This window comes from Brassica rapa, chromosome A07 (assembly GCF_000309985.2).
Source record: "Brassica rapa cultivar Chiifu-401-42 chromosome A07, CAAS_Brap_v3.01, whole genome shotgun sequence".
In the NCBI taxonomy this organism is placed as follows: domain Eukaryota; kingdom Viridiplantae; phylum Streptophyta; class Magnoliopsida; order Brassicales; family Brassicaceae; genus Brassica; species Brassica rapa.
The window spans coordinates 17,802,697-17,827,212 of record NC_024801.2 but is presented as its reverse complement, the minus strand read 5'-3'; the positions used below and the strand labels follow the sequence as shown (position 1 = coordinate 17,827,212).

Sequence of the window (24,516 nt, the reverse complement as noted above, 5' to 3'; positions counted from 1 at the left end):
GTTTGCGGGATACTTATGACTGGTTAACTACCAAATACAACAACAGTTAAATAATAAATTAATAATATTTATATTTTATACAATTATAAAAATATCAAAAATCATAATATTATAATAAATATAAAAATTATATTTAGAAAGTTATAGTATAAATTTTTTAAAATAATAGAAAATATTTTTATTTAAATTTTTTATAATATTAGTTAAAATACAATAGATATATTTTAGTATTTTTATAATTCCAATTTAATTTTTTATTGAATAATTTTATTTTTGTATTTATATTGTTTTAAAAAAAAGAAAAAAAGTATCATCCCGCAACCGTCCGCAACCGCAAACGCTCGCAACCGCAAACGCTAGCTGAAACCATCTTTTGAGTTTATGAGATTTGGAGCGGTTCAAAGGGGTTTGAGCGATTGTTGCAAAACGCCAACAACCGCTAGCAACTGCAAAAGCTGCGTTTGCGGGTGGTAGCGGAGAAACCTGTCATATCGTGACTGTAGATAACTATGTCATTTTTTAATTTATTTTAAAATATAATTATAAATATATTAATATTAAAATAAAAGAAAATCCCATGTTTAAAAACATAGTAAAATTTTAAAATTCAAATTATTTATTTTTCATTTCACATAAAATATAATTTAAACCAATTTTATAACAAATTAAATTTTAAATTTTAAAAACAATAATTTAAACAAAATTAGATTATATGTCAATCACCCATAAGTTCTCCCATAATTTCAACTTGCAGGTTCTGGTTTTAGCAGTTTTTGCGGGTTATCAAGTTTTTAATTGATGAATATTTTTCAAACACAAACCGGATTCAAAAATAAAAACAACAAATGACATATAAATTTTATAATACATGAACAAATACTTAAATTTAACATAAAATTACTTATTTTTAAATCTTTGGTTAAAACCCGAGTAAATATTTCAAATATCTCCAGTATTTGAAGTATTTTGGATTACCGTTGCCGCTTTAATGAGTTTTTGTACAAAACTCTGGAGCCACAAACTTATTTTAAATTATGATTATAGTTTTCCGGTTGTATCTAAAACTAAATTTCTTGAAATAATACAGAAAAATTGAAACAAAAAATATACCCGTCCTTTAAAGGACGGGTCAAAATCTAGTATTTACTTATATCACCACTCAAACCTATAAACATTTTGTTTACGGAAAAAAAAACCTTGAACACCCTCTTTCAATTAATTAAATCAAAGTAGAACAAAATGACAAACCACGCTCCTCTTCTCCAATGTGCTTATCCGCGCAACGAAATAATTCAAATGTTTGACATATATACCCTCCACTGATACTCTTTATTACAGTCACACACCACCAAAAGTAGAGGGATAGCCGTTTCGATTCTTCTTCCTCGTCAAACGACACTCTCTCTCTCTCGCTCTCGCTTCGTTCAGATCAAATCGACGTTATCTAACGCCGTTACTAAATCTGCGTTTCGGTTTCTTCTCCGTTCGAATTTCGAAAGATCGGTGTTTATGGTAAGCCCATAAATCCCCAAGATCCTCTCTTTTTCAATTTTGAAAAAAAAGAGCGATTCTTTGTGTTTCTTTGATAAAGCAGTTTGCTTAAAAGTTGTTTCGTTTATCTTCTTCATCAGTTTCTCCGCAGGCTAGGTCTCAGGTTCGATTTCGTGCCTTGATTCTCCAGGGTTTTAGGTATAGCTTTGAAGATGTTAGGGGTAGTTTCGTCTTTTAATTAGGCATCACTCGAATGTTATGAGCTTATGATTATCTATGCAAATTGCAAAATGTGATCTTTCAATCCTTTGATTTGGTTTTATTATGTTTTGATTCCACCTGCAGTAGTGTTTGCATCTCCTTCTGATTTGAAGATGCTAAGGGTAGTTTGGTCTTTTAGTTAGGCCTCACTCCATGTTTGCTATGATCAAGTCTTGAGTAGTGGTTATCTATGCAAGAACACTACTTTGCTGCAAAATGTGATCTTTCAATCCTTTTGATTCCAGGTGCCGTTGTGTTAGCAACTTCTTTTGACTGGAGATAACACATCAATGAAGAAGTTCTTCTTCTTTAGATCTTCGTCTGGTAATGGTGAGAAAACAGCGGATAGCAAGATGAGAATCCAAGCTAGTAATCAGACTGAACAAGAGTTCGATAGTGCTAACTCACAAGGCGAGGCTTCTGGTGGTCCAGCTCTTAGACGAAGCCTTTCCTTGTCCTCAGCAGGTTTCACTTTTGATAAGTTTGGAGAAACTTCCACCAATGAGCTAAGCCAGGATAGGCGGCGGGATCATTCATCTCGGTATGCTTTTGATCTTCCTATTCAGATTTTTTTGATTAAACATGTTTGGGTGTTGTTAATAGTGATGAAAACTATGTGGCAGATGTTTCACTCCAGAAAGACAAGTGAGAGAGAGGCAGTTTGAAGTCCAGCAAGATTCATCTGGGAGCTCATCAACTTGTTCTAGTAATCTCTCTAGTAAAGTTCTGGACCGTTATATTGATGGAGAAGAGCATTTAGAACAGTGCAAGCAAAAGAGTACTTCTTCACGCAGTGATGTCTCTAGCAGCATTAACCGAAGGAGGCTTCCACCCAGAGTCCACTGTACATCTCCATCAAACAATCTCAATGACAAAAGAAAGTCACATTCGTTTAGGGAAGCTAAAGGCACCCGCCATCGTTTAGCTTCTACTGATCGTGTGGAGAATGGATCGAGGCATGGATCGCCTCGTTCGCTTGCAAGAAATGTCATTGAAAGACTCTCTGAGAGTCACGGCAAGTCAAATCATGAACCCATCACTATTCAAGATGTCTACGGTGGATCCCGTGATAGAACTTTTGACTCAGGCTCAGATGTCACTGCTCAACGTTATGAAGCTGTGAAGGAATATCATGCGCATGGCTATGGAAAGCATCAGCAAAATCATATTGACTCAGAGCTGGAAATGAAAGTTAAAGAAGCTGAGAAGAGAGTGACAGTGTTCTCTGAAGAAATGGAGCAGCAGAGATGCCTTTCTGACTGTGATTTTGATGTCTCATCTCTGGTTGGAGCCATTAGGAAACTAGAAGACGAGAGGCTCAAGTTGGCATATGAGAATGTAAATCTTTTGCGCTCCCAAATGGCTGAGAGAGCTTCTGCCAGGGAAGAAATGAGAGTGTTGAAGTCAGATTGGGACTTGAACATACAGAGAATAGAGAAAGAGAGGAGCGAGTTGCAGGCTGGATTGGAGAAAGAGCTTGATAGAAGGTCAGGCGAGTGGACTTCTAAGCTTGAGAAATTTCAGTTTGAAGAGAGGAAGATGCTGGAGCGTGTCAGAGAGCTCGCTGAGCAGAATGTCTCACTTCAGAGAGAGCTATCGGCTTTGCATGAAAACGAGACGGAGAGCAAAGGCATGATCACACATTTGGAGAGAAGAGTTGCAGAGCTGACCACGGCAGCAGATGAGTTGCATGATGAGAACTCGTATCTTAAGCAAACTCTCTCCCAGGTCAAAGAGAGCTACGCAGGTGCTACAGAAGATATTGATTTTTTAAGAAGGAACTTTGAGGAGAAGGATCAAGAATGCAAGGAGTTGCACAAATCTGTTGCGAAGTTTCTGAGAACCTGCAAAGAACAAGAGAAGACAATCGAGGGGCTTCGAGATGGGGTTTCCGAGGAGAGTAAGAAGCAACCGTCAGAGAAGAAACTGCAGGTGGAGCAAGTAAGGTTGACAGGGATCGAGCTTTCACTTAGAAAGGAAGTTGAATCAATGAAGCTTGAAACTGACTCTCTTCGCCAGGAGAATATCTGTCTGCTGAATCGGTTGAAAGGAAACGGCAAAGAGATAGACGTTACAACGCTTAAGCTAGAGAATGAATTGAAGATGCGTATGAGCTACTTGCAAGACCAAGGATTGCCAATGCTAAATGAGAGCAACCACCTGTGTTACAAGTTACTGAAGTTCATCAAAGGGAAGCTAACTCAGTTTACTGAAACCTCTCAGGAGACAGTTTTGATGAAGGACGGGTTGACCGAGCAGTTTATGATTGAATCTGAAATGAAAGTCCATGGAATAAGGCGTGGAACTGAAAACTTGAAGAGGAGTTTGCAAACAGTGACTAGTGTGGTAGCTTCAAATTCAGAATCATCTTGCTCAAGTACGGGTAGGCCTAAGGAGCAAAGAAACCAAACAGTTGAAGTGAGTCTCGAAATAAATGTTCATATCTTAGTTTTTCTCTGATGCGTTCTCGACGTTATCTTTGCTAACGTTTGGCTTAATCTCATGTAGGATAACCTTCGAGCAGAACTGAGAGCTGAGACCCTAATCACAAGTTTATTACGGGAGAAACTGTATTCCAAGGAACAAGAAATTGAACAGCTGCAAGCAGAAGTAGCAGCAGCAGTACGAGGCAATGAGATTCTGATATGTGAGGTTCAAAACACTTTAGACAACCTATCAGTGAAGACTCACGAATTAAAGGACCTCAAGCTCCAGGTATGATAACATCAACACATCCTATATTTGCGTTTTTCTGTGGCTCCTGGTATACAGCTGTGTATATAAGTTTACTTTGATCGTTTTTGACACCAGATGTTGAAGAAAGAAGAAAACATAAACCGGCTCGAGTTAAATCTCCAGGAAGCCACAAAAGACATAACGAGCTTGAAAACAGTGTTACCAAAAGTGTCTGATGAAAGAGACCAAGTATGGAGGGAGTTAAGACAATGCTGTGAGAAGAACATGCTGTTGAGCTCCGAGAACGAGACGTTGAGAGGGACTATAGATAGATTGGAGGAGAAAGTGTTAGAGAAAGAAGGGGAGATCACAATACTACAAGACACAATTGGAAGCAAGCATGTCAACATCTTCTCAAGTCCTGATTTCAAGTATTAAGAAGAGTCTTCTCTGTTTAGTCTTCTGGGATTTGTTTTTTTTCTTTATACCTGTATCATCATTTTCGATGATGATTAGTCATTCTTTTGGGTTTATAGATATGATTTGTTCATCCTTTTTCTTGCTTTTGCTTTTGGATTTGCTTATCACAAAGATTCATACATGAAACGAAGCCACTGAGATATTATATCAAAGATTTGTTTTTATATATGTTTATATTGTATCAGGAAAAGATTGAAAAAGAATCTACATAACACATGCAACAACTGTTCTATTTCATTATCTCAAGAGTTCATGAGCCCAAGCAAGTCTCCAACTAGAATGAAACTGCACCTGCTTGCTTTCTCCTTCATTGTCCAAAAAATTCGTGCTGCCTGCTTCAGTAAAACTCAGTGTGCAGCGAGCAAGGAGCAACGTGATTCAGAGAGATTATACAAAACCAAACCAAGCTGAGTATGATCGCAGTACCCAAAGTTGAAAACAGAACTAAAGCATCATAAGAGTCTTATAGTGCTTTCTTCAAGAAGAGATGTAAATGCTGATGGGCGAGTCTTCCATTCTATGTGTATATACTGAACGCAAAAGCCAGAAAAGCAATCTCGCTACTTCTTCTTTAGCAGTACTCTCACAATCTGTCTCATATAAACAACTAAAGACCATATAGAGAGACCTGCAGATACATAGAGCAACCCAATACCCGGCGGTAATAGCCTCTCAAAACTGCTATCCCGGCTTGCAAGCAGTATGGTCAGCGCTATCATCTGCGTTGCAGTTTTCCACTTTCCCAAGCTATTTACAGCAACAGCCTAAGAACATTATCAATTCCATTTACATGAGTAAAGTAAAAACAGTAACAAAAAGAAAGAGCTCCCAGAGAATGAATTTGATCACTTTTACCTTCGAAAGCTTGCCGTTCTGAGATGCAGCCCACTCTCTTACTGCCGACATAGTAATCTAGAAATGAAAAATGTTACCAAATAGTTAAAACCAAGAGCTGGTAAGTGCAACTCACAGTAAACTTTATATACCTTACCTCTCTACCAATGATAGCAATTGAAGGTACAGTCACTAACCAAGGAACTGGTCCAAAAACAACAGCGTCCATAGGTTTAGTGCACAGCAATATCAACGTTGCTGCTACCATAAGCTGCATATCCATAAGACTTCAATCAGAAAGATAAAAGTCTTGTGATGAAGACAAAGGAAGAGAGACTTCCTCTAACCTTATCTGCAACTGGATCCAAAAAAGCACCAAACGCAGAGCCTAATCTCATCTGAAATAACACAACAACATCAAGCTTCACCTCATATAAGATGAAAAGGGTATTCAAAAAGGAAGTACCTTTCTCGCAATGTACCCGTCAAGCCAATCTGTAATGGCAGCTGCAATGAAGATACTCGTTGTGGCAGTTCTCCCCCACCAGCAATCAACGTAGAAGGCTACACTCAAAGACAGAGAATCAAAAGTTTGAGACTTTCGTTTAGATCTGATGATTAAACGTACTCGCGACGAGGATCGGAACGGCGGCGACACGGCCGAGGGTTAATACGGTGGGCAATGTAAGCACTTTGGAAGAATCTTCGCCACCATTATAACTGTTCTGATCCAATTCCGCGGTGTCTTCTTCGCCCATCTGATCTGCAAATTAGAAGATCCGACTTTCTCCGGTGGCGACGCCTCCGCTGAGTCCGGAACCCTAAGCCTTTGTTGAACGCATAACGGCCAATGATAATGCAGTTTGGAGTTATGCTAACGTGCACCAACGAGGACAGTACAGTGTTATAGCATCTCTTATCAAAATGAGGAAAAACTTCAAAATGTCACATTATTTAACTGTTTTTTTTTTGTTAAAACTGGTTTAACTGTTCAAAAAACACTAATTACGATAAATTATCACATAAACTAATATCAGATTTGATTGGTTAGAGTAATTCAAAAGTAAATTAAAAAAAAATAAAAGAAATATCTTCAGCTCATAAAATATCTTGATTTTTTGGAGATTTTTTTTTGCATCAATATCTTGCTATATGTAGCCGATAATTACATCCATTATTCTCATTGTATATTTTTAAATAATCCAGAAATTTAGATCATATTAAATTTATACGCTACTAAAACTAAAATATTGATATAATAGACAAATACCCAAACATATTTAATATACTAAATAGAATTTTTATACAGTAAAAATAGATTTCTTCTTAATATATACCAAAGGTAAACAAAGGGCAGGATTTTAGATGAATTTAGTATCTAAACTGACAAAAATACATTTTAGAACCGATTGATAAGTAATTGAGATGCAACTCAATGTAATAGCTTTAGTTAGCTTTTAATTGTATGCATAAGTTGATTTGTCTTTATACACCTTGACATCATCATTTCATACTTTAATATACACAAATATGTATAAAATAAAAAATATATTTTTTTATATCCATATATTTATATTGGATATTTTTTAAAAAGTAAAATTTCAATTTGGTGCACGTATTCACATTGCGGAGAGTCTATTAGTAGAAAACAGTTTTGTAGATATGTTGGTGATATACAAATAAGAATTTTCTTGATAAGTTTTGATGGATATATATGATCATGGACAAAATTTGTTAGTTAGTATCAGTTTGATCAAGATATATGTAGAATATCAATATTCTGCATTTTCAGTATGATACAAGACAGAAAAAATATTCAGGAAACATCCAGATGAGCGAATATCATACATTTGTGTAACCGAATAACTATAACATAGTTTTAGTGAGAATATTTTTTGGGTGAGTTGTGGATGTAAAATTTGTTGATGGAGGAGAATAAAAGACCAGTTGACCAAAAAAAAGCTTATTTATAAAGAAGTGATCTAGAGGGAAAAGAGACCAACTCTAAACCAAAGACGTTAAGCTCCAAGACATGTCATAAGATATATTAAGCCTTTGAAGTTTTTGTTCCAGTAAATCTTCAAATTTTCGTAGGTACATTTGTCGTACACATTTAATTAATTTTGGGACACAGTTTGACTTATTTTCTTATTTTGTTGGTTTACTAAGCATATAAAAAGATAAATGAGTTTTAGCGAGGTGAGATACATGACATGAATGGTGTATAAAAACCATTAACGGTAACAAAAATGGATTAAAACTTGCGAAACAAAGTGGTCACATCTTCTCTCTCACAAGCTTGAAACACAGTTCGCACGGTCCTATTCAGAACATTGATAGTTGGTAAAAAACACAAACATGGATCTAATGATATGTCACACCTTCACCATCTACAACCTCTCCAATACGATACGCAACATAGTCTCCATTCTTGGCTTCACCAAGTATCCTCGAAGCAGCCTCTGGGCTAACCACCAGAACCATCCCTATTCCCAGGTTAAACGTCCTTCTCATCTCACTGTCTTCTATTCTCCCAGACTTCAATAACACACCAACAATCAAAACATTTTGAAAAACATACATCGTTAAAGAGTCATCTTGAATGCTCTCATTACCTGTTGGATCCATTTGAACAATGGTGGAAGTTCCCAAGCATCAGTGTGGATAACAGCACCTAAACCGTCAGGGAAGACACGAGGGATGTTGTCTGTGAAACCTCCACCTGTTATATGAGCTATCCCTTTCACTCCTCCTCTGCTGATTATGTCAAGTACCTGTATGGATACACAGAGAAAGAGTTGGTAACATATGTGATCTCAACTATTTGTTAACAAAAGAAAAAAAAAACTCAACCTGCTTGACATAAATGGTAGTGGGTGCCATTAAAGCTTCACCAAGGGTAGTTGATCCACCAGGAAGCTCATCTTTCAGCGAAAGACCGCTTCGAGCCACCACCCTGCAAACAATAGTGGTCTTTTTAGTAGTAAGTAACTAAGTATCTGAATGCAACCAATAAACTTACTTTCTTACTAAAGAGAAACCATTGGAATGAACACCACTAGATGGGAGGCCAATAAGGACATCTCCAGCAACTATGTTCTTCCCGTTGATAACAGAATCTTTCTTCACTATCCCAACTGCAAACCCACTGAGATCGTACTCTCCCTCTGCGTAAAAGTCAGGCATCTCCGCAGTCTAATACAACCAAACCAAACCAAACCAAGATTATGGAATGTACATAAACTAAGCTATGACTTGGGTTCTAAAATGTGAAACATACCTCTCCACCTAAGAGAGCACAGTCTGATTGCCCACAACCATCAACAATCCCTTTAATAACCTGGAAAGACACTCTTCATGACTATCAAGTCCTAAAGAGCAAAAGATGAAAGCAACCAATACCTTCTCTGCAAGGTCAACATCGAGACGACTAGTAGCAAAGTAATCTAGGAAGAAGAGAGGCTTAGCACCGGAAGTAACAATATCATTCACACTCATAGCAACCTGCAAACAAAGGAACAAAAACAATGAGTGTGTCTCCAACAAAAGGTCACACACACACACACAAGACAGGTTCTTGATTGTGTTACCAAGTCGATTCCAATGGTGTGATGGATCCCAGTCTCAAAGGCCAGCTTAAGCTTAGTCCCTACACCGTCCGTACCAGCTACGAGATAAGAGTCACCTGCTCCGACCCAAATCATAAAAACGAAAACTTTATAAACATTCTCAAAAGGGTGAAAGTTTGAAGCTTTTTGTGTTGTGTACCTAATGGGAAGAGACCACCGAAGCCGCCGATTCCAGGAGCCATCTTAGCGATTCTTCTAACGAGCTCAGTCCCGGCATCGATGTCTACACCTGAGCCTTTGTAACTGAGACTCTCGGTGTCGTCATCTTTCTTCGACATTGATAGAACCCTTGTTGTTCTTGTCTTCTGGGGAAAGCTGACGGAGAGAGGGTTAGGAGATGGTGAAGTGGAGGAGAAACGGTGTCGGTTGATGGAACCGGAGGAGAACCAGCAAGAAGAAGGAGAAGAAGAATGCAAAATCCGAGCTTCCATGGCTTAATACAATACAACAAGAGTAGAGTAAAGGCGACGCCGGGATAAGACAGACTGAACAGAGAGTTTGTGTCTGAACGAGGGAGAAGAAAACCAAAGGTAAACTAAATTAAATCAAAAAGGTCTTAAACCCTAATAACACGACCCCCGTTTTCATATTTTTTTTTTGTTACCACGATTAACACCTGAACCTGAAAGAGCAAACAACTATTAAATATGTAAAGAAGGTAAAAGATCATTTTTTTAAAATTAAAATATATTTCCACAGTTCTTATACATATTAAGATGTAAATCAAAAGCTGTAAATTTTTAAGTTTTTACAAATTAATATATATATATATATATATTAAATTTTAGTTATAAATACATTTCTTTTATAATAAAAATTCCAACCAAAATTTAATAAATACAATTAATTTTTAAAAATTTAAATTTTACTATTATTACCTAATAGAAAATATATTAAAAATGTAAGAAATATATTTTTTTGAAAAAAAAATCTAAAACATGTATCATTTTGAAAACGGATGAAATATGTAATAGTACAATAGAGGGAAATGATAAATTATTTTATGATTTTTTGGGAACTATAAATTAATTAGTAAAATTATTAATATTTTTAACAATTTAGAAATTTATGTATATTACATATTTTGGGAGTTAAGTCAAATTTCACTTGTTCACTGAAGACTGGTTTAAAAATTATTTTTCAATTTAGCATTTAGACTCGAAAGCTTTTTTAAATGCCTATGGCATAAACTGTTGACAATAAAAAAAGAAGTTATGACTTTTTTTTTTTTTTGTCAACAAGTTATGACTTAAAATATGAAAAAGGTCCATATTCAAAATGCAATCTACAAGGTTTAATTATAGTTGGATCCACCACACCATGTTCGCAGTTTATTTCTTTTGACCACCAAACTTATATGATGATGCAAGATTGGTGAAAGTTACATCACTCTATCAAACTACCAAAACTGCTTCCACTTTGAAGAGGGATTACTTTGAATACTCAAAGCAGTGATAATCCATCAACAGAAGAAAGTGAATGACATTGCCGCTACTCACTTACGCAACACATTCTTTTCCTCCTTTTGATTGTTCATTGTGAGTTCCTTCTCTTACCAAACCAGCTCAAGAAAAACATTAAACCGTTCAATATGATCTCATGAATAACCTTAAAGAGACAAAGGGGTTCCAACGAAACACACAGTTTGCAAATAAAGAACATACATACATATCACACGTACACAAACCAACACTCATTCTCAGAAGCTGCATTTTATTCGCAACCCTAACTCAATCCCTCCCATCTTCTTCATTTGCTCCATCTCTCACATTCCTGCAACACAAAAACATCAACACTTTCAAGCTTTTTCCCTTTTTCCATTTCAAACTAACGATAAAAGCCTTCAAAAGGTTTACCTCCAGGAGGATGTCATGTTCCGAGTTTTCCTATCAAGCTGAAGATTTTCAAGTGCCGCTGAAGCTCTCATTACCTCTTCATGCGCATCTTGATTACCGTGTCTCCAGTTGATTTCATCTTTTCTGTAATTGCTCCCACCTCTTCTATCTGCAAAAACCATTTGGTATACGACATTATGAAACTTAATACTATACTAGTTCACTAAAATAGGGGAATGATGACTCACCCGATCCTTGGGATCCAGATCCCGTCCTGCACATTAATTCAAACACCAAACAAACAAGTATAAGAGTGACTCAGATAATGCAACAGGAAAAAGATGTAAAGATCTTTTATTTGGGAGATATGTGTACCTTCGTAGAGGAGGTAAATTGTCAGAAGCAGATGATCTGCGAGGAGGATTCCTAGAGTCAAGGCTTGATGAAGACTCGGTTTCTGACTCTCTCCTTGAATTACCACCCATGTTCTGTGTCATGCTCTGCAAACAAAAACAATAATGTTGTATCATTAAACCTGAGCAGAACAAAGCAAAGACAAATGATAAAATGTTTTACATTAAAAGCATGATCCTTAAATGTGTAGAAAATTGTTAATTTGAGTTCCTTCTTTTCTCTAAACATATATTCACAGGGAATAAGGAGTAAAAGAGATACCTCGAACTTCAAGAATCCTTCAAGAACATCGAGAAGGAGCGGTGCGCTATCTCCATTTCTATTGAGCTCATAACCATGGTTGCTGCTAAAGTCGCTTAATTCAGACTTCCAAGAGTCCTTTTGCTGTGCATAGATTGTTCAGGCACCAATGCAGATCACCAGATCAGTAAGAAGCACGGTTTTAAACTGCATCTACAATCTACTGAACTAGACAAACAAAATAAGAGAAGCAATTACTTGATTACCAAATTGCATTCGGGTTGATACACTTTGAGGGTGTGATCGAGTTGCGCCCACTCCAAGTACTCACAAACTAACGCACAAAGCAACCTACCTGCATAACATTCAACACCTCAAAGTGAGGACCTACTCACTCAACCGCACAACCTCAATGTTCATATTCTCACATAAGAATCGAACTTAAAAACCATCACAAAGAAGTTAAAAACCACATAAAACCAATCTGAAGAGAGATAAAGGCAAAGAAAGACCTGAAGGAAGAGCATGAAGCTGCCTAGCACGGTCATTGCAGCTTCCCAACAAAGCTGGAGGCAGCCCTTCGTTGTTCTCAATCACTCGATCCTCTTCTTCAATTGCCTCAAACACACTCGCTCGTAACTCAGCCTGCCATAGCAACCCAACTATTATATTATAAGCTCCTCATACCCTAGTTTTCTATAAAGAAGGAAACTTGGAATCGAAATGAACTTATTGAGGAATCTAAGATGCATTACAACATCAGTCACATTCAAACCCGGATCTGAACCCTAGAAATGTACAATTGAGTTTTTTTTTTTAATTCTATCTAAAGCTGAAAGGTTGAAACTTTGAGATCTATCATCTCTATAGTTACCCGGATCTTAGCGAGGACACCCTTCTTCTCGAGGGTTCGAGTGACTAAGGTCTTGAGATCCATCATCTCTCTGGTGTAATCGTCCATCTTTCAAAAGTCAAAAAAGTGTGCAACTTTCGGATTTTGAGAAATTGGGTTTTCCGTCGTTGTTGATTTGAAGATGTTCGCCGTCCGGAGGGAGAGATAGAGAGGTAAAGGTGTTTTGCGCGATGTTAACGAAGAACACACATCTTGCAGGCATTTTCCACTTTCCTGAATTACCCCCCGAAACTATTGATTATTTCCATCCTGGTTCAAACTTTTAAATTTTAAACAATTAGCCCCCAATTGATGTGGATATGTTTCGATTTACTTTTTATTCTTTCTTTGATCTAGAATGAAAACTTGATTTCGAAAGCGCGGGATAATTTTTGGTAAAAATTTTATATAATCGTATTTTTCTTGAAAGTAGGTCTAAGCATAATAATTTTAGTAATTCCAAGTCTGTACCGAACTTAAACCAAAAAAACCCGATCTATACCCAATACGAAATGTAAGAAATCTCAAAATTGGTCTTGTAGGATAGTACATCATATATCTGAATCCAAAGTGTTATTAGCCGAATCCGAAAGGGCAACCCGAAAAAACAAAAAAAAAACCATAAAAAATCCAAAAAAACGATATGAAAGTCCAAACTAATCACAAATATAGATACTTGAAACATAAATACGTACTTCAAATATTCAGTTCAATATTTATTATGAAATTATATCAAAAAATAAGTATTTAAATTTTCAATAAATACCTTAAATATCCAATTCTATATAAATAAGTTTATTTCTTATGTTTTGCTTTAAAAATTTTGGAATTAACTTCGGATATATCAGAACCGAACTAATATAACCTGAATTGGAACAATATTTGGTTACTTTATGGATTTTATGATGTGATATAAATTAGAAGCAAAACCAGTGTGTTATATCAAATCTGATCTGTACTTATAAATTTACCAGAATGAGACATAGGATTAGATATAAGTTTTGAACCGAAATGTCAAATACCCAACCCGTACCCAACGGATACATGAACGCCCGAGCCTAACATTACATATGTTTTATGTTTTGTTCAGTTAGTTTTATATTTGATAAATATTGTTTATGTTTGTTGGAACAATCCGTAAAACTATGCTCATAAAAAATATCAATAATAACATGTTCCACCATATCATTAAATATTAATAACTATTATTATTTATTTTATCATATATATATATATATATATATATATATATATCTAATTTTAATACTCTATCTATAGGAATTACATTATTATGTATTTGGTCTGATTTTTAAATAATTTGTTTCTTGCATTTGAATTAAAGTACAATTATATATATGAATTAGTAGGCATATATAATACTATTATATTAATAAATAAAATATAATTGATTATTTACTTAAAATTAGTGTTAATATAAATTGAATTCGTTATTTAAAAAACAATAGATTAGTTATTTCGTTCCTTAATTTTAGGTTAAGGTATACATATATTTAATAATAATTCAATTAGATATAAGTAAAAATAATAGTAAAGCTAGTTAAATGTAATTGTCCAACCTAGATTATTTGCAAGTGATAAAAAATAGAACTCTAAGTTAATAGATTAGATTCTAAAATAAATGGAACTTATAGTATTGTTTTGATTATGTAAATATTTTTTTTTAAAACTTTCATTATCGACACTTTTATATCTTGAAAAAAGTGAAAGTATCTTACTAACATAGTGTAGATAAATAATTTGTAAAGATGTTTCGTGATGTTATATTCCTTTGTGATATAAATATAGTTTAGTGTATATAAATATTTTTAAACATATTAATCACTCTCCATAAATATAAGATAATTATTATATATAATATATCAATAAAGTGTAGAAAATAACTCTCGATCTTGCATATTCCTAGATACACAAGTGCAGTTTTGTGAATATAAATATCTTTTATACATACAGTATATCAATTATAGTTACTATATTTAATTAATATACTAATAAACTTCAGCAGACATAGGGCAGTTACTAACAAAAATATTGAAAATAAAAATAAGTCCAAAAGTTAAGGGATGTTATATTTATCTTTAGTGAGGTATGAATAAGTCCAAAAGTTAATAACAACATTTTTAAGTAGATAAAAATTAGGACTCTGTTTTAATAGATTAGATGTGGGGGGCATTGGAAGAAGAGTTGTCTCGAGATTCAATTGGATCGTTAAAAAATCCAAAAAGTTAAAAAAAAAAAACTTTCTCTCTCTCCTTTTCTCCAACCTCCTTCTAGAAACAAAATTTCGTTCAATTGTTTTCATCTCCAGTAGCCGGTGGCTCTTGCCGCCGGTTACTATCTTTACTTTTTGTTTATGTAATTAAATAAGACTATTCGATCTTTGAATCGATCTTCGTTTGTTCTGATTAGCGGATTTTCTTCTTCCTTAGAGGATTTTGTTGTGTATCTTTTTTTTTTTAAAAAATTGTTTCCTCTTTCCCTGTTTTAATTTATTCTCCCGTTTGATTTTGGGAGATTTTAATTTTCTCCTAAGTTATGCTTGATTTATTATTCAGCAAGAAATCAATCTTCGGGTTCTAATACTTGGGCGGAGTATCAAAAACTGATATAAAAAAATCGAGTGGATTGACAAGCAAAGAAGAGATGATGTGGTTTCAGATTAGCCGGAGTTTCTCTACTGAAAACGTTCCGGCGAGACTCAGCGTTTTATCTTCTGAAGCTTCTCACTGGTTTTAATACTTAAGGGATGATGAAGAATCTGAAAAATTCAACGGCGAACTCGGGATGGCGGAGCGGTCAAGCAGTTTCAACTGGATTGAGTTTCATGGTCTTCGACGGCAGAGATTCCGGCGACACCGATGATGCTTCCCCCGTTTTCCAGAATCGTCCTGCCTCTTCGAAAAAACGCGTGTAAAATTTACATTTGATTTATTTTTCCACCTAATAACTGTATATTTAAGTAATGATGTTGAGAAAGTATTTTCTTGACATTTCCCTTAAATTAATTCATAATTTCAAGATAGAAATAATTTTTGAAAACATCAAAATTATTTTCACTCTTAGGACACACATCCTTATATTTATTTATAGGAAAGCGAACGAGTCTAAGGGTTTCACATATTATAAGAACAAAAAAAGTTAAAATTTTTCTAAATTAGATTCGTTTAACTCGGAACACAAATTTGTGATTAGTTTAAATTTGATATTTTTATTATATATATATGTAAGAATACTTCTTCTTCTTCAGTTGTGAACAATAGAATACTTCATTTTTCCCCTAAATTTTCAACTAAGTATCAATCAATTTCTGTAATCCAAAATGAGGAAATCCTTTCAACTCTTGTTCACCTTCTTAACTATGTTTATCATTCTCTCATTAGGTTTGTATTTACATCTTCATATATTGCATTAATTCCTTCTATAATAAATTATAATACTTATATCCTTAATTTTTTATGTTTAATATATTGTAAACCCCATATAATCAATTTTGTTTACTATATAAAATACTAGGGGGTGTCCGCGCGAACATGATTTTTATTATTGTTAAGAACATGATTTTTTAGATAATGTAATTATGCTGTCGTTTTTAGTTGTTAAGATCATTATTTGGTGTTTTTTGTGTGTTACGTAGTAATAGAAGATAGGTTAATATATTTTGTGTTTGTTTTTTCGAATAATGTGTTGTTGTGTGTATAGTACTTGTTAGTAGTGAAATGAGCATCTAATGTAAAAGAATATTGAATTTCAATAACTTTGTTGATTCTAAGATTAACGGTTTCAGTGTCAAAATTGTATTATATTTTTTCATATTTTTGAAAATTATAACTTTTAAGATGTTTTTTGCCCTCTCCCTATATTTTGACCTTGAGTCATCACCGTCTATATATTTCGTTACCTTTCTGGTGTGCGGTGCTTCTCACCATCACTGGAAAAAGAATTACATCTTTCTCTTGTTCTTCCTTGTCTTTTTCACCTGTGAGATTATATGGTATTTGTTGTAGATCGGGTTTATCAGTTTTCAGTTTTTCGGTTGATTCTCACGGAATTGTAGGTTGTTCCAGTCAATATTGACTGTTCCTCTTCTTCTTTAGATTTCAGCTGATGTTAGGAACTGCATCTTCTTGGTTGGGTCAGATTTTAGTCGTTTTTGATGTTGTATTCCTCATCGTTGGCTTACCGTCAATAGTCTATGCTCGTCTTGGTTTTCAAGATCTAGTTTTTGGTGTTCTAACTTCTATGCTCTCTTTCATAGCTTGAGGACGGCTTCATAGTTTTCTGATTTCGTTTCGTTTCGTCTCCCTTTCCCTCTTTATTCTCGCATCTCTTTGCAGCTTTCATCGCATCTCTGGTGGCTCTCCCTTTCACCATGTTTGCCACTCGAGGTTTGGATAATGTTTTCGTTCGTGCATGTTATATGGGTTTGGAAGGTTATTTCTGGTCTCAAGTTTAGTCTCTGATTTTTTGGTGGTTGTCTTCCATTCTCCTTCCTCAAGTTGTTTCTTTTCTTTCCATGTTTCCTTTGGTATAGGTGTGCAGAGTTAGTCTCTTGGAGCTTTGGTCCCTTCTATCCAGAGCTTTGTGGTTTTTCACTTGCATGGCCGTGTTGTATATTCTTGTTTAGTTTGTGAGGTATTTCTTACCTTTTAGCTATTGATTGTGATTTTGGTGCTTTAGGCATATATGTTCTTGCTTCTTGGTGGCTTTGACCTTTCGATTATTATTCTCCTTCTGACCCGCTTTCTTGGTTATTTGCGTTGGTGCTCTAGTTTCTTATTCTTAGTTTGATTATCTTATGATATTAATAGTAAAATGAATATATAATTTTTAAATGAAATAATAAAAATTAGTAAACCTAATAAAATTGTGAAAGTTTATGCTATTTTTAATTGTAAATAAATTAAATATTTAAAATATATTTATATTGTTTTATTTATATCTTGAATTTTAGGGACTAATAAGTGTGAGAATGATTAGATAGTACATAATTAGAAATTGATGGAACAAATTGCAATAATTTAAAAGAAAAAGGATTTAAAATACAAAAACAAATATGAGGACACATGTCAACAAACCCCCCTTCCACATGTCATAAGAAGAGAAAAGCCAACTTTATATATATAGATAGATAGTATTAAATTATATATTTGTGTAAAAATCTAAATACATAGATGGCTTGAAAATATAGAAAACAGAGTCAAATATTTTTTTTGTGTTAAACCTAAAAGAATCGTCCCTAAAGTAATTTAAGAATTATTTTTTATTTTAGTCCATTTTTAGTTTTTAAATGTATAGTCTTTATAAAGAAATACCATCATAAAATGATTTTAGATATCTTCATTTTTTATCATCTATTTCTCTACATTTTCCTTTCACTCCCAAATATGTTAACAACCAACTTTCATAATATGGATGAACGTTAGTTCTTATATAAATTTATCAAATATTTTGAATTGGATTTTTATATTTTGTAGTTAATATGTTGTGGTTTTCAATATATACAGTAATTTTTCTTAAAACATCAAAAATTTATATGTACTTTTTATTAATATGTACACCATTCTTAAAAATATTTTTCACAAAATAAAAAGTTAACATTTTTATCAAATCATATGCTCATTTTTTAATTTACTAAAAATATCTCTGTGTCTTTTTGTTTATAATGCGTTAAACAAAGTTTATTAAGCAGATTTTTGTTGATAAATAAATTTTATATTTTATAAAAGTTTTAATATTTCTACATCTAACAGGAATGATGGCAGATGTGCAAGGACATAGAATACTGTTTTGCACGTATAATGTCCCAGTTGACACAAAAAAATCTTGTGATCCACTGTGTAAATCTTTATGTGTAAAGGTATATGGACCTTATGGTAGAAGTGTTTGTGAGAGGGAGATTAAGGGGTCTTGTCAATGCCGGGCTTTTTGCAAGCGTTCTCCTCCATAAATGTTGGGACTATAATGTCCAATCAAAATTCTATATTACTTTTTTAACAATAAATGTCTGAATATTTCTATATGACAATAAAGTAGTATAATATTTGTTTTAATATATGTAGATTTATTTCTAATAAATAATAATTTATATTTTAAAGAAATACAAGTGTGAATAACAAATTTAGAACTTTTTATAAAATACATGATTACAGTGTTATTAAATGTAGCCAAAATTGTGTACAAGATCGAAAAGATCAAGAAGAGTTAAAAAGACAAAGATGCAACCATAACCAATATTTAAATGTGAGATCATCAAGTAACATGTAAGATTTGTATATATTGTAAATTAAATGAAAAAAACTAGAGTATATTATTAAAATGGTAAATGAAAAATTGAACTACTGCATTGCTTATTTATGGAAAATTAAAGAACTGGTAAATTAAAATATTAATAAGAATTATTTGGTCATAACAAGTTGCCGTTGAACACTTTTTGGGTCGTATTTGAAAATCTATTACTTTCATCAAAATGGACAAATGCTGAGTTTAAAACGGTTAAATCGTTTATCATATTTACTTTTTATAATAGTCAATATGATAAACCAAAATTATTAGGGTGGTATTTTTGCATATATAGTGTTGTCATTCTTTAATAAATTTAATCTCACATTCCTTTGCTTTTGATTAATGCATTAATTTTAAAAAGTTAAAGGTTATTTACTTTAAGAAATAAGTTCATAAATTAGTGAAACATCCGAGAAAAGAGAAACTTGGAGGATACATTATATATTTAAATTTATTCAAATCAAGAACAGAGGCCTACCCAAGTTCCGCCTGACGCGGGAAAGCGGTTCAGGTGTGAAGTAGATGGCTCCTGGTCTGATAAGGACGAATGGATGGGTATGGGCTTCGTATTAACAGAAGGTGATATTGTGCTAATGCAGGGACAAAAGTGTGCCCCTCGTGCAAAAGCTCCGATTCACGCAGAAGCTAACGGACTTATTTGGGCGATGACAGAAGCCCGCGAAAAGGCTTTGATGGGGTTAGCTTCGGCTCTGATTGTCAACAGCTGATAAACCTCACTCGTAGAGATGAAGAATGGCCTGCCTTAGCACCGGACTTAGACGATATTAAATTTCTTTTCTCTCGTTTTCATGATGTTGAATTCTCGTACGTACCTCGTGACAACAATACCCGTGCGGACTTCCTGGCCAAGGAAGGACGATCACGAGGTCACGTTCTGGTTCAACCTAGATCCGCTCTAGTAGCTGGTCTAAACGAACCGGAGTAGCTTCCCTTTTGAATGAATGTTTGATTGATGCCAAAAACAAAACAAAAAACATTAAGAAGCAGTAGAAAGGCAAGCCATGAGAATCTTGAAAACAATTCTAGTAATGAGTAACGAACTATACCTCGTAGACATCTGAAACCGTTCCATTCTCACGCACCCTCTAAGACCTCATAGTATCAGTTATGATTAATAAAAAATCCAAAAGAGAGGACTTGCAGGTTGCATCTAAAAATTCATTGATTGCTAATTCTGCAACCTTTTCCACAATATAACCCGGTTCCTCTTTTACCGGATGGAACATGACTTGGTATAAAAGGTAACAACAATCCATTAACGGGGGCCTTTGCTAATCCCCTGCTTACACCGTTGCAAGTTCATCTTCAATCAAAACACATACAACCTTTGCCCAAGTATTATATATGTATACATCGAAGATCTCTCTCTCTCATATGAGACAAACTAAAACAACATCAGACAGTAGGCATGATATGTAGTACTAATACTCTTTTTGGTTAGAAAGGAGGCAAAAAATGATAGTTTTTAGCGGCTATGCAGGTGAAACCATTACCTCGAGCTGCAAATGGGAGGCATTTCTGAACTTCAATTTTCAGCCTTAAAGATTATGCGATCTCAATGCTCCTGGTAAAGAAAGAGCGACAAAATTAAATATATAAGTAACCCTATAACAATCAAAATTACAAAAAGAAAATATTAGAGGTTTGTTATCCAGTTAGAAAACTGAAATTCATTACGTTTACATGTCAAGATATTTGATTTCTTCGATAGGTGTCATCTTCTTCTCTTGAGCTGTCCTGTGAAAGAAAGAACAATTATATAAAGATACGGGGGTCCCTTTGTCCCTCTGTAGCATGTTGCCTTAGAGATATTAGCCTCTGTAAGGAGTGAGTCATTTTCTAGAGGCATGTGTGGTTTATAGCTCAGGAAAGCACATAAGTACTATTCTGTGAAAGTATATGCCGGTAGCTTCTGAACTCTCCTGCTTACACTTTTCCTTTCTGTATTTCTGTTCGTAAGAAAATATAAAGAAAGTAGAAAATGAGAAAGGAGCTATCTGTAGTAGAGAAACATGAAATACAGGAAAAAAAGAAATAAACAGCCAGGGTAAGAATGAAGCCATGGTTATTGTTAAACTGGTCAAGCCAGGGTTATTAAAGAGATTCAGAACAGCCATAGGCGTGGCTACTATGGTGGAAAGAAAATATCCAAGAGAATATATGGGTATGCCCCACTGCTTACAGTTATAATAGCCTTCAGATATTAATTTCAGGAACAAAGAGAAGAGGAAAGCTTAGGCACGTTCACTACGGCCAAGCTGATTAACAGCTTCAACGAAAGCTCATCAAGATCTTATGTCCAACACATCCGTTGTTTATATCCCCGCCTGTCACGTATAGTCGCATTCCCGGTTCAGCAAAAACCAAACAATTAACCCGCAGGACAAATAACTGACGGGTTGGCTCTATTGTATCACCTTTCCATTGGGTTTTAAACCCAAAGTCTGCGATTCTTACTTTTTCCATGGAACTCCCAAGCTGCATATACATAAACATCTCTCTGGATAACCTTTAGATTCAAATGCCAACATGGTCAAACCAATTAAATGTATCCCTTATATATTAAAAGAGGAGCATTGGAGTTAATGCTTTCACACCATGTATGACACGTGTCCATTGTACAGAGACTCTCACAAATTAGTTGCCTTAATTGGTTTTGCTATTACAGAATTTTTGGAAACGTTTCATTGATCTAGAAAATTAAAAAAACCACTCGTGGAATGAGTTATCACGTAAAGCTTAAGCTACGACATCACCGTACCATCGTAAAGATTATTTCCCATCATGAAGACTTTCCAGAACATATACGGGTGTGCTCTGTCAGTGCATATTGCGAAGCACTAGATAGTAACACATGTAAGTTAGAAACACAGAATCGAGAAGATGAAGACGTAATTAACTTTTCTCTTATACGGGAGATATAAACATTCATATCGGCGAAGAACTCAGCATGAACACTTTCAAGAAGAGAACACTCTGAATCTTAGAAACGATACATCACCGAGCTCGCTAAGCATTTTTCATCCACACTGCATAATGGTTCTTGAACGTGTATATATTGTATGAACTATATAACCCACTCTTTTCTCTTAGAAGAGAGACATGACTATTCATCTCGACGAGAACACTTTGAAGCAGAGTACACTCTGTATCTTAGAACCGAGACATGACCAAGCTCGCTAAGGTGCGCAGCTCCACACTGGAGATTTTTTCGTTTTATTAGTATTCTATTCACATTTATATTTTTGTTTTGGCTTTCAATATCTTACTTAAGAACTATTATGATAAATTCTTTAATTATGCATCTTAATAATAAATGAGCTTTTAAGTTATAAAAGACTTATTTTATTGTTTAAATATGTTTTTACCGTTCTTGAAACTTTCTTCCGGTGTTATAAAGTCCTACTTTATCAATCATATATTGCAAATACAGATTTTATTTTGGATGTCAAACATTAAATCACCGAGTCAATTCACCCCGCGCAAGGCGCGGGTTATCACCTAGTGTATCTATTATTTCAATAGGAAAACCGAAGCACGGTTTTGACTTTTGCTCTGGATTTTTTATCGGTTTACGTGTCTGGGTTTTAGGTCAGTAATTGTAGTTCTCATAAAACCGAAACTCAGAGAGATGAGTAAACTGTCATTACCACTCCCATTTCACCTGGGTACAATCCACGATCCCTCACACGACTTCCCTTCCAACACTTGCACGAAATTTCACCTACCAAGAATTTATGACCATATTTTAATTTTTTGTATCCCATACATGATACGAAAAAAGTTACAGCACTAAATAGATTATTAACCTGGCCAGCCAACACATTTGGATCCCATGTAACTTCACCGCCTCACTATATTCAAAGATTTCAGTATCTGAGGAGTTATTTCCTCGGCATCACTCCAGTGACCATACTTACGATGAAGTTGTACTATCTCAGTGCCTTTAGGTCCGAACGCACCACCATATAGGCCTGCAATTCAATACAGAACATATCCTAAATTAAGTTGTAGTACAAATACATTCTTACCAAAAGTAAGATGGGCATGAAACCTGGAAACATATCAAAACGGTTCGAGATATGATACAATCGTTTGAATTGTATTTTAAAACTGGAAAATTGTATTTCGTAGTGAAGAAATTGAATCAAGCAGTCGAATTGATCTACAGGTAGTGAGTTTGTGGATTGAATCAATATATAATCATGAGACATGGAGGAAGGTATGGGAGATGAGAAGACCATCGTTTGAAGAAATGTCGAGTATGAGGAGAAGAAAAGAAAAAGTCAAGAGTCTTTTTAGGACGCCTGATTGGTGAGGTGGAGTTTTGGGAGTATCTTATTGGTGTGAATATTTAAATGGGCCATTAGACATTGAGCTTTTATTGGGTTTTGAAATGTGTAGCGAAATCTAATGCAGCCGAATTTTTGTTCGATAACTCAGAAGCTAGGCTGATGTGGCAAATCAACACCATATGATTGGCTGATTTATTTTTTTTGGGTAAAAAAAAGGTAGTTTGTGCATTGGAAAGCTAGTCAAACTGATTCTGCTTGATCCATTAATAAGTTTGTGGATTGAGTTATTTTTCTTATTATAAAATCTGATCCGTATAATTTACAAAGAAAATTTTTCTGTAATTTGCTTTTCCTCTGTCAAATTGTACCTGTAAACCGTTGAACCTGCAGGTATTATTAATTATAATAAAATTTTCTCAATTATAATTATTCATCTAATAAAATTTTTATATATTAGTAAAGAAAATAATAAACTATAGATTTGTAATTAAAATAATATACATATTTGTAATATTTTTTATTTTTTATGAAAGAATATTTAAAAAATAATAATTTGCAGATCGATGGATACTCGGAATTCAAATTCGGTTGACCTGTATTCTTTCCGCTTAAAATAAGCTTATCCCATACCATGGGGGTGATCGGTTGGGATGTAGGAAGTGACTTTAGCTTTAATTTTCATCTACAACCTTAAATATTACCAATCATGCTTTATCTTGGTTTTTAAAGCTACAACCAAAAAATTAAAGCTACAGTAAAAACACTCAAAAAATGGTTGTAAACATCTTATTTTTTAAAGCCTCATTTTTTTAGTTGTAGGAAATTTTAAACTTACATCACTTAAAGCTAAATCAAAAATCCTACAGACAAAATGCTAAAGTAATTTTTTTATAGTTACAACCTAACCAATCACCCCCCATATCAGTAACTCAATTTGTTTTTAAATGTTGATTCGTATCTACTCCATAGCGGATCATATAGGGCAGGATCTATAGTTTTGATTAAAATTCCCAACCCTAGTTCTGTAGACTTGGCTATCTACAGTTACCTTTTTTTTTCATCCAATACTGTTGTAGGTTATATGAAACATATTTACAGATTTGATTATACCAAAATGTGACATAGCAAATAAATACTTTAAATGCCAT

At 34.3% G+C, this 24,516-nt stretch overlaps 4 protein-coding genes and 2 long non-coding RNA genes across 7 annotated transcripts; 2 read left to right on the top strand and 4 right to left on the bottom strand.

The window, feature by feature from the left end:
- Nucleotides 1-1,113: 1,113 nt before the first annotated feature.
- Nucleotides 1,114-5,074, top strand: LOC103830005 (227 kDa spindle- and centromere-associated protein). Of its 2 annotated transcripts, none has more exons than XM_018653257.2 (5): nucleotides 1,114-1,654; nucleotides 1,998-2,293; nucleotides 2,376-4,170; nucleotides 4,261-4,467; nucleotides 4,564-5,074. In XM_018653257.2, the coding sequence occupies exons 2-5, from the start codon at nucleotides 2,043-2,045 to the stop codon at nucleotides 4,864-4,866; spliced, it is 2,556 nt and encodes an 851-aa protein (XP_018508773.1). In that variant the 5' UTR covers nucleotides 1,114-1,654; nucleotides 1,998-2,042; the 3' UTR covers nucleotides 4,867-5,074. The 2 variants fall into 2 exon arrangements, with proteins under 2 accessions (XP_018508773.1, XP_009103949.1); XM_009105701.3 differs by having other exon boundaries at nucleotides 1,132-1,512.
- LOC103830006 (CDP-diacylglycerol--glycerol-3-phosphate 3-phosphatidyltransferase 2) lies at nucleotides 5,051-7,702 on the bottom strand. Its single transcript, XM_009105702.3, has 6 exons — nucleotides 6,371-7,702; nucleotides 6,209-6,306; nucleotides 6,090-6,140; nucleotides 5,900-6,013; nucleotides 5,764-5,820; nucleotides 5,051-5,672 (listed from the first exon to the last, which is right to left on the bottom strand). The coding sequence occupies exons 1-6, from the start codon at nucleotides 6,498-6,500 to the stop codon at nucleotides 5,469-5,471; spliced, it is 654 nt and encodes a 217-aa protein (XP_009103950.1). The 5' UTR covers nucleotides 6,501-7,702; the 3' UTR covers nucleotides 5,051-5,468.
- Nucleotides 7,703-7,915: 213 nt separating this feature from the next.
- On the bottom strand, nucleotides 7,916-9,957 carry LOC103830004 (phosphoribosylformylglycinamidine cyclo-ligase, chloroplastic). The gene is made up of 8 exons (XM_009105700.3): nucleotides 9,511-9,957; nucleotides 9,333-9,427; nucleotides 9,145-9,246; nucleotides 9,023-9,082; nucleotides 8,765-8,937; nucleotides 8,596-8,698; nucleotides 8,358-8,516; nucleotides 7,916-8,280 (listed from the first exon to the last, which is right to left on the bottom strand). Exons 1-8 carry the CDS (start codon nucleotides 9,800-9,802, stop codon nucleotides 8,107-8,109), a joined length of 1,158 nt encoding a protein of 385 aa, XP_009103948.1. The 5' UTR covers nucleotides 9,803-9,957; the 3' UTR covers nucleotides 7,916-8,106.
- A 979-nt stretch (nucleotides 9,958-10,936) lies between these two features.
- Nucleotides 10,937-12,992, bottom strand: LOC103830003 (protein TONNEAU 1a). Its single transcript, XM_009105699.2, has 8 exons — nucleotides 12,735-12,992; nucleotides 12,373-12,505; nucleotides 12,127-12,215; nucleotides 11,882-12,004; nucleotides 11,582-11,706; nucleotides 11,455-11,480; nucleotides 11,228-11,375; nucleotides 10,937-11,144 (listed from the first exon to the last, which is right to left on the bottom strand). The coding sequence occupies exons 1-8, from the start codon at nucleotides 12,819-12,821 to the stop codon at nucleotides 11,102-11,104; spliced, it is 774 nt and encodes a 257-aa protein (XP_009103947.1). The 5' UTR covers nucleotides 12,822-12,992; the 3' UTR covers nucleotides 10,937-11,101.
- Nucleotides 12,993-16,159: 3,167 nt separating this feature from the next.
- Nucleotides 16,160-17,940, top strand: LOC117126921. The gene is made up of 2 exons (XR_004449668.1): nucleotides 16,160-17,200; nucleotides 17,302-17,940. It is a non-coding gene; the product is annotated as an uncharacterized LOC117126921 (long non-coding RNA).
- Nucleotides 17,941-18,602: 662 nt separating this feature from the next.
- LOC103830002 lies at nucleotides 18,603-23,972 on the bottom strand. Its single transcript, XR_004449667.1, has 3 exons — nucleotides 23,128-23,972; nucleotides 22,883-23,047; nucleotides 18,603-22,797 (listed from the first exon to the last, which is right to left on the bottom strand). It is a non-coding gene; the product is annotated as an uncharacterized LOC103830002 (long non-coding RNA).
- Between the last annotated feature and the right edge of the window lie 544 nt (nucleotides 23,973-24,516).

Bases quoted from the DNA above. Each gene is read 5' to 3' on its own strand.
- LOC103830004 (XM_009105700.3), bottom strand. From the start codon at position 9,802: ATGGAAGCTCGGATTTTGCATTCTTCTTCTCCTTCTTCTTGCTGGTTC. The intron at 8,938-9,022 runs GTATGTTTCACA...TGGTTGTATTAG, and splicing joins GTGCTCTCTTAGGTGGAGAG to ACTGCGGAGATGCCTGACTT. The intron at 8,699-8,764 runs GTAAGTTTATTG...TATTGTTTGCAG, and splicing joins GGTTTCTCTTTAGTAAGAAA to GGTGGTGGCTCGAAGCGGTC.
- LOC103830003 (XM_009105699.2), bottom strand. From the start codon at position 12,821: ATGGACGATTACACCAGAGAGATGATGGATCTCAAGACCTTAGTCACT. The intron at 12,005-12,126 runs GTAATCAAGTAA...ATCTATGCACAG, and splicing joins ATCAACCCGAATGCAATTTG to CAAAAGGACTCTTGGAAGTC. The intron at 11,376-11,454 runs GTGAGTCATCAT...TGGTTTTTGCAG, and splicing joins ATCTGGATCCCAAGGATCGG to ATAGAAGAGGTGGGAGCAAT.
- LOC103830005 (XM_018653257.2), top strand. From the start codon at position 2,043: ATGAAGAAGTTCTTCTTCTTTAGATCTTCGTCTGGTAATGGTGAGAAA. The intron at 4,171-4,260 runs GTGAGTCTCGAA...AATCTCATGTAG, and splicing joins AAAGAAACCAAACAGTTGAA to GATAACCTTCGAGCAGAACT. The intron at 4,468-4,563 runs GTATGATAACAT...TTTTGACACCAG, and splicing joins TAAAGGACCTCAAGCTCCAG to ATGTTGAAGAAAGAAGAAAA.
- LOC103830006 (XM_009105702.3), bottom strand. From the start codon at position 6,500: ATGGGCGAAGAAGACACCGCGGAATTGGATCAGAACAGTTATAATGGT. The intron at 6,307-6,370 runs GTACGTTTAATC...CTTTGAGTGTAG, and splicing joins CGTTCCGATCCTCGTCGCGA to CCTTCTACGTTGATTGCTGG. The intron at 5,673-5,763 runs GTAAAAGTGATC...TAATGTTCTTAG, and splicing joins AGAACGGCAAGCTTTCGAAG to GCTGTTGCTGTAAATAGCTT.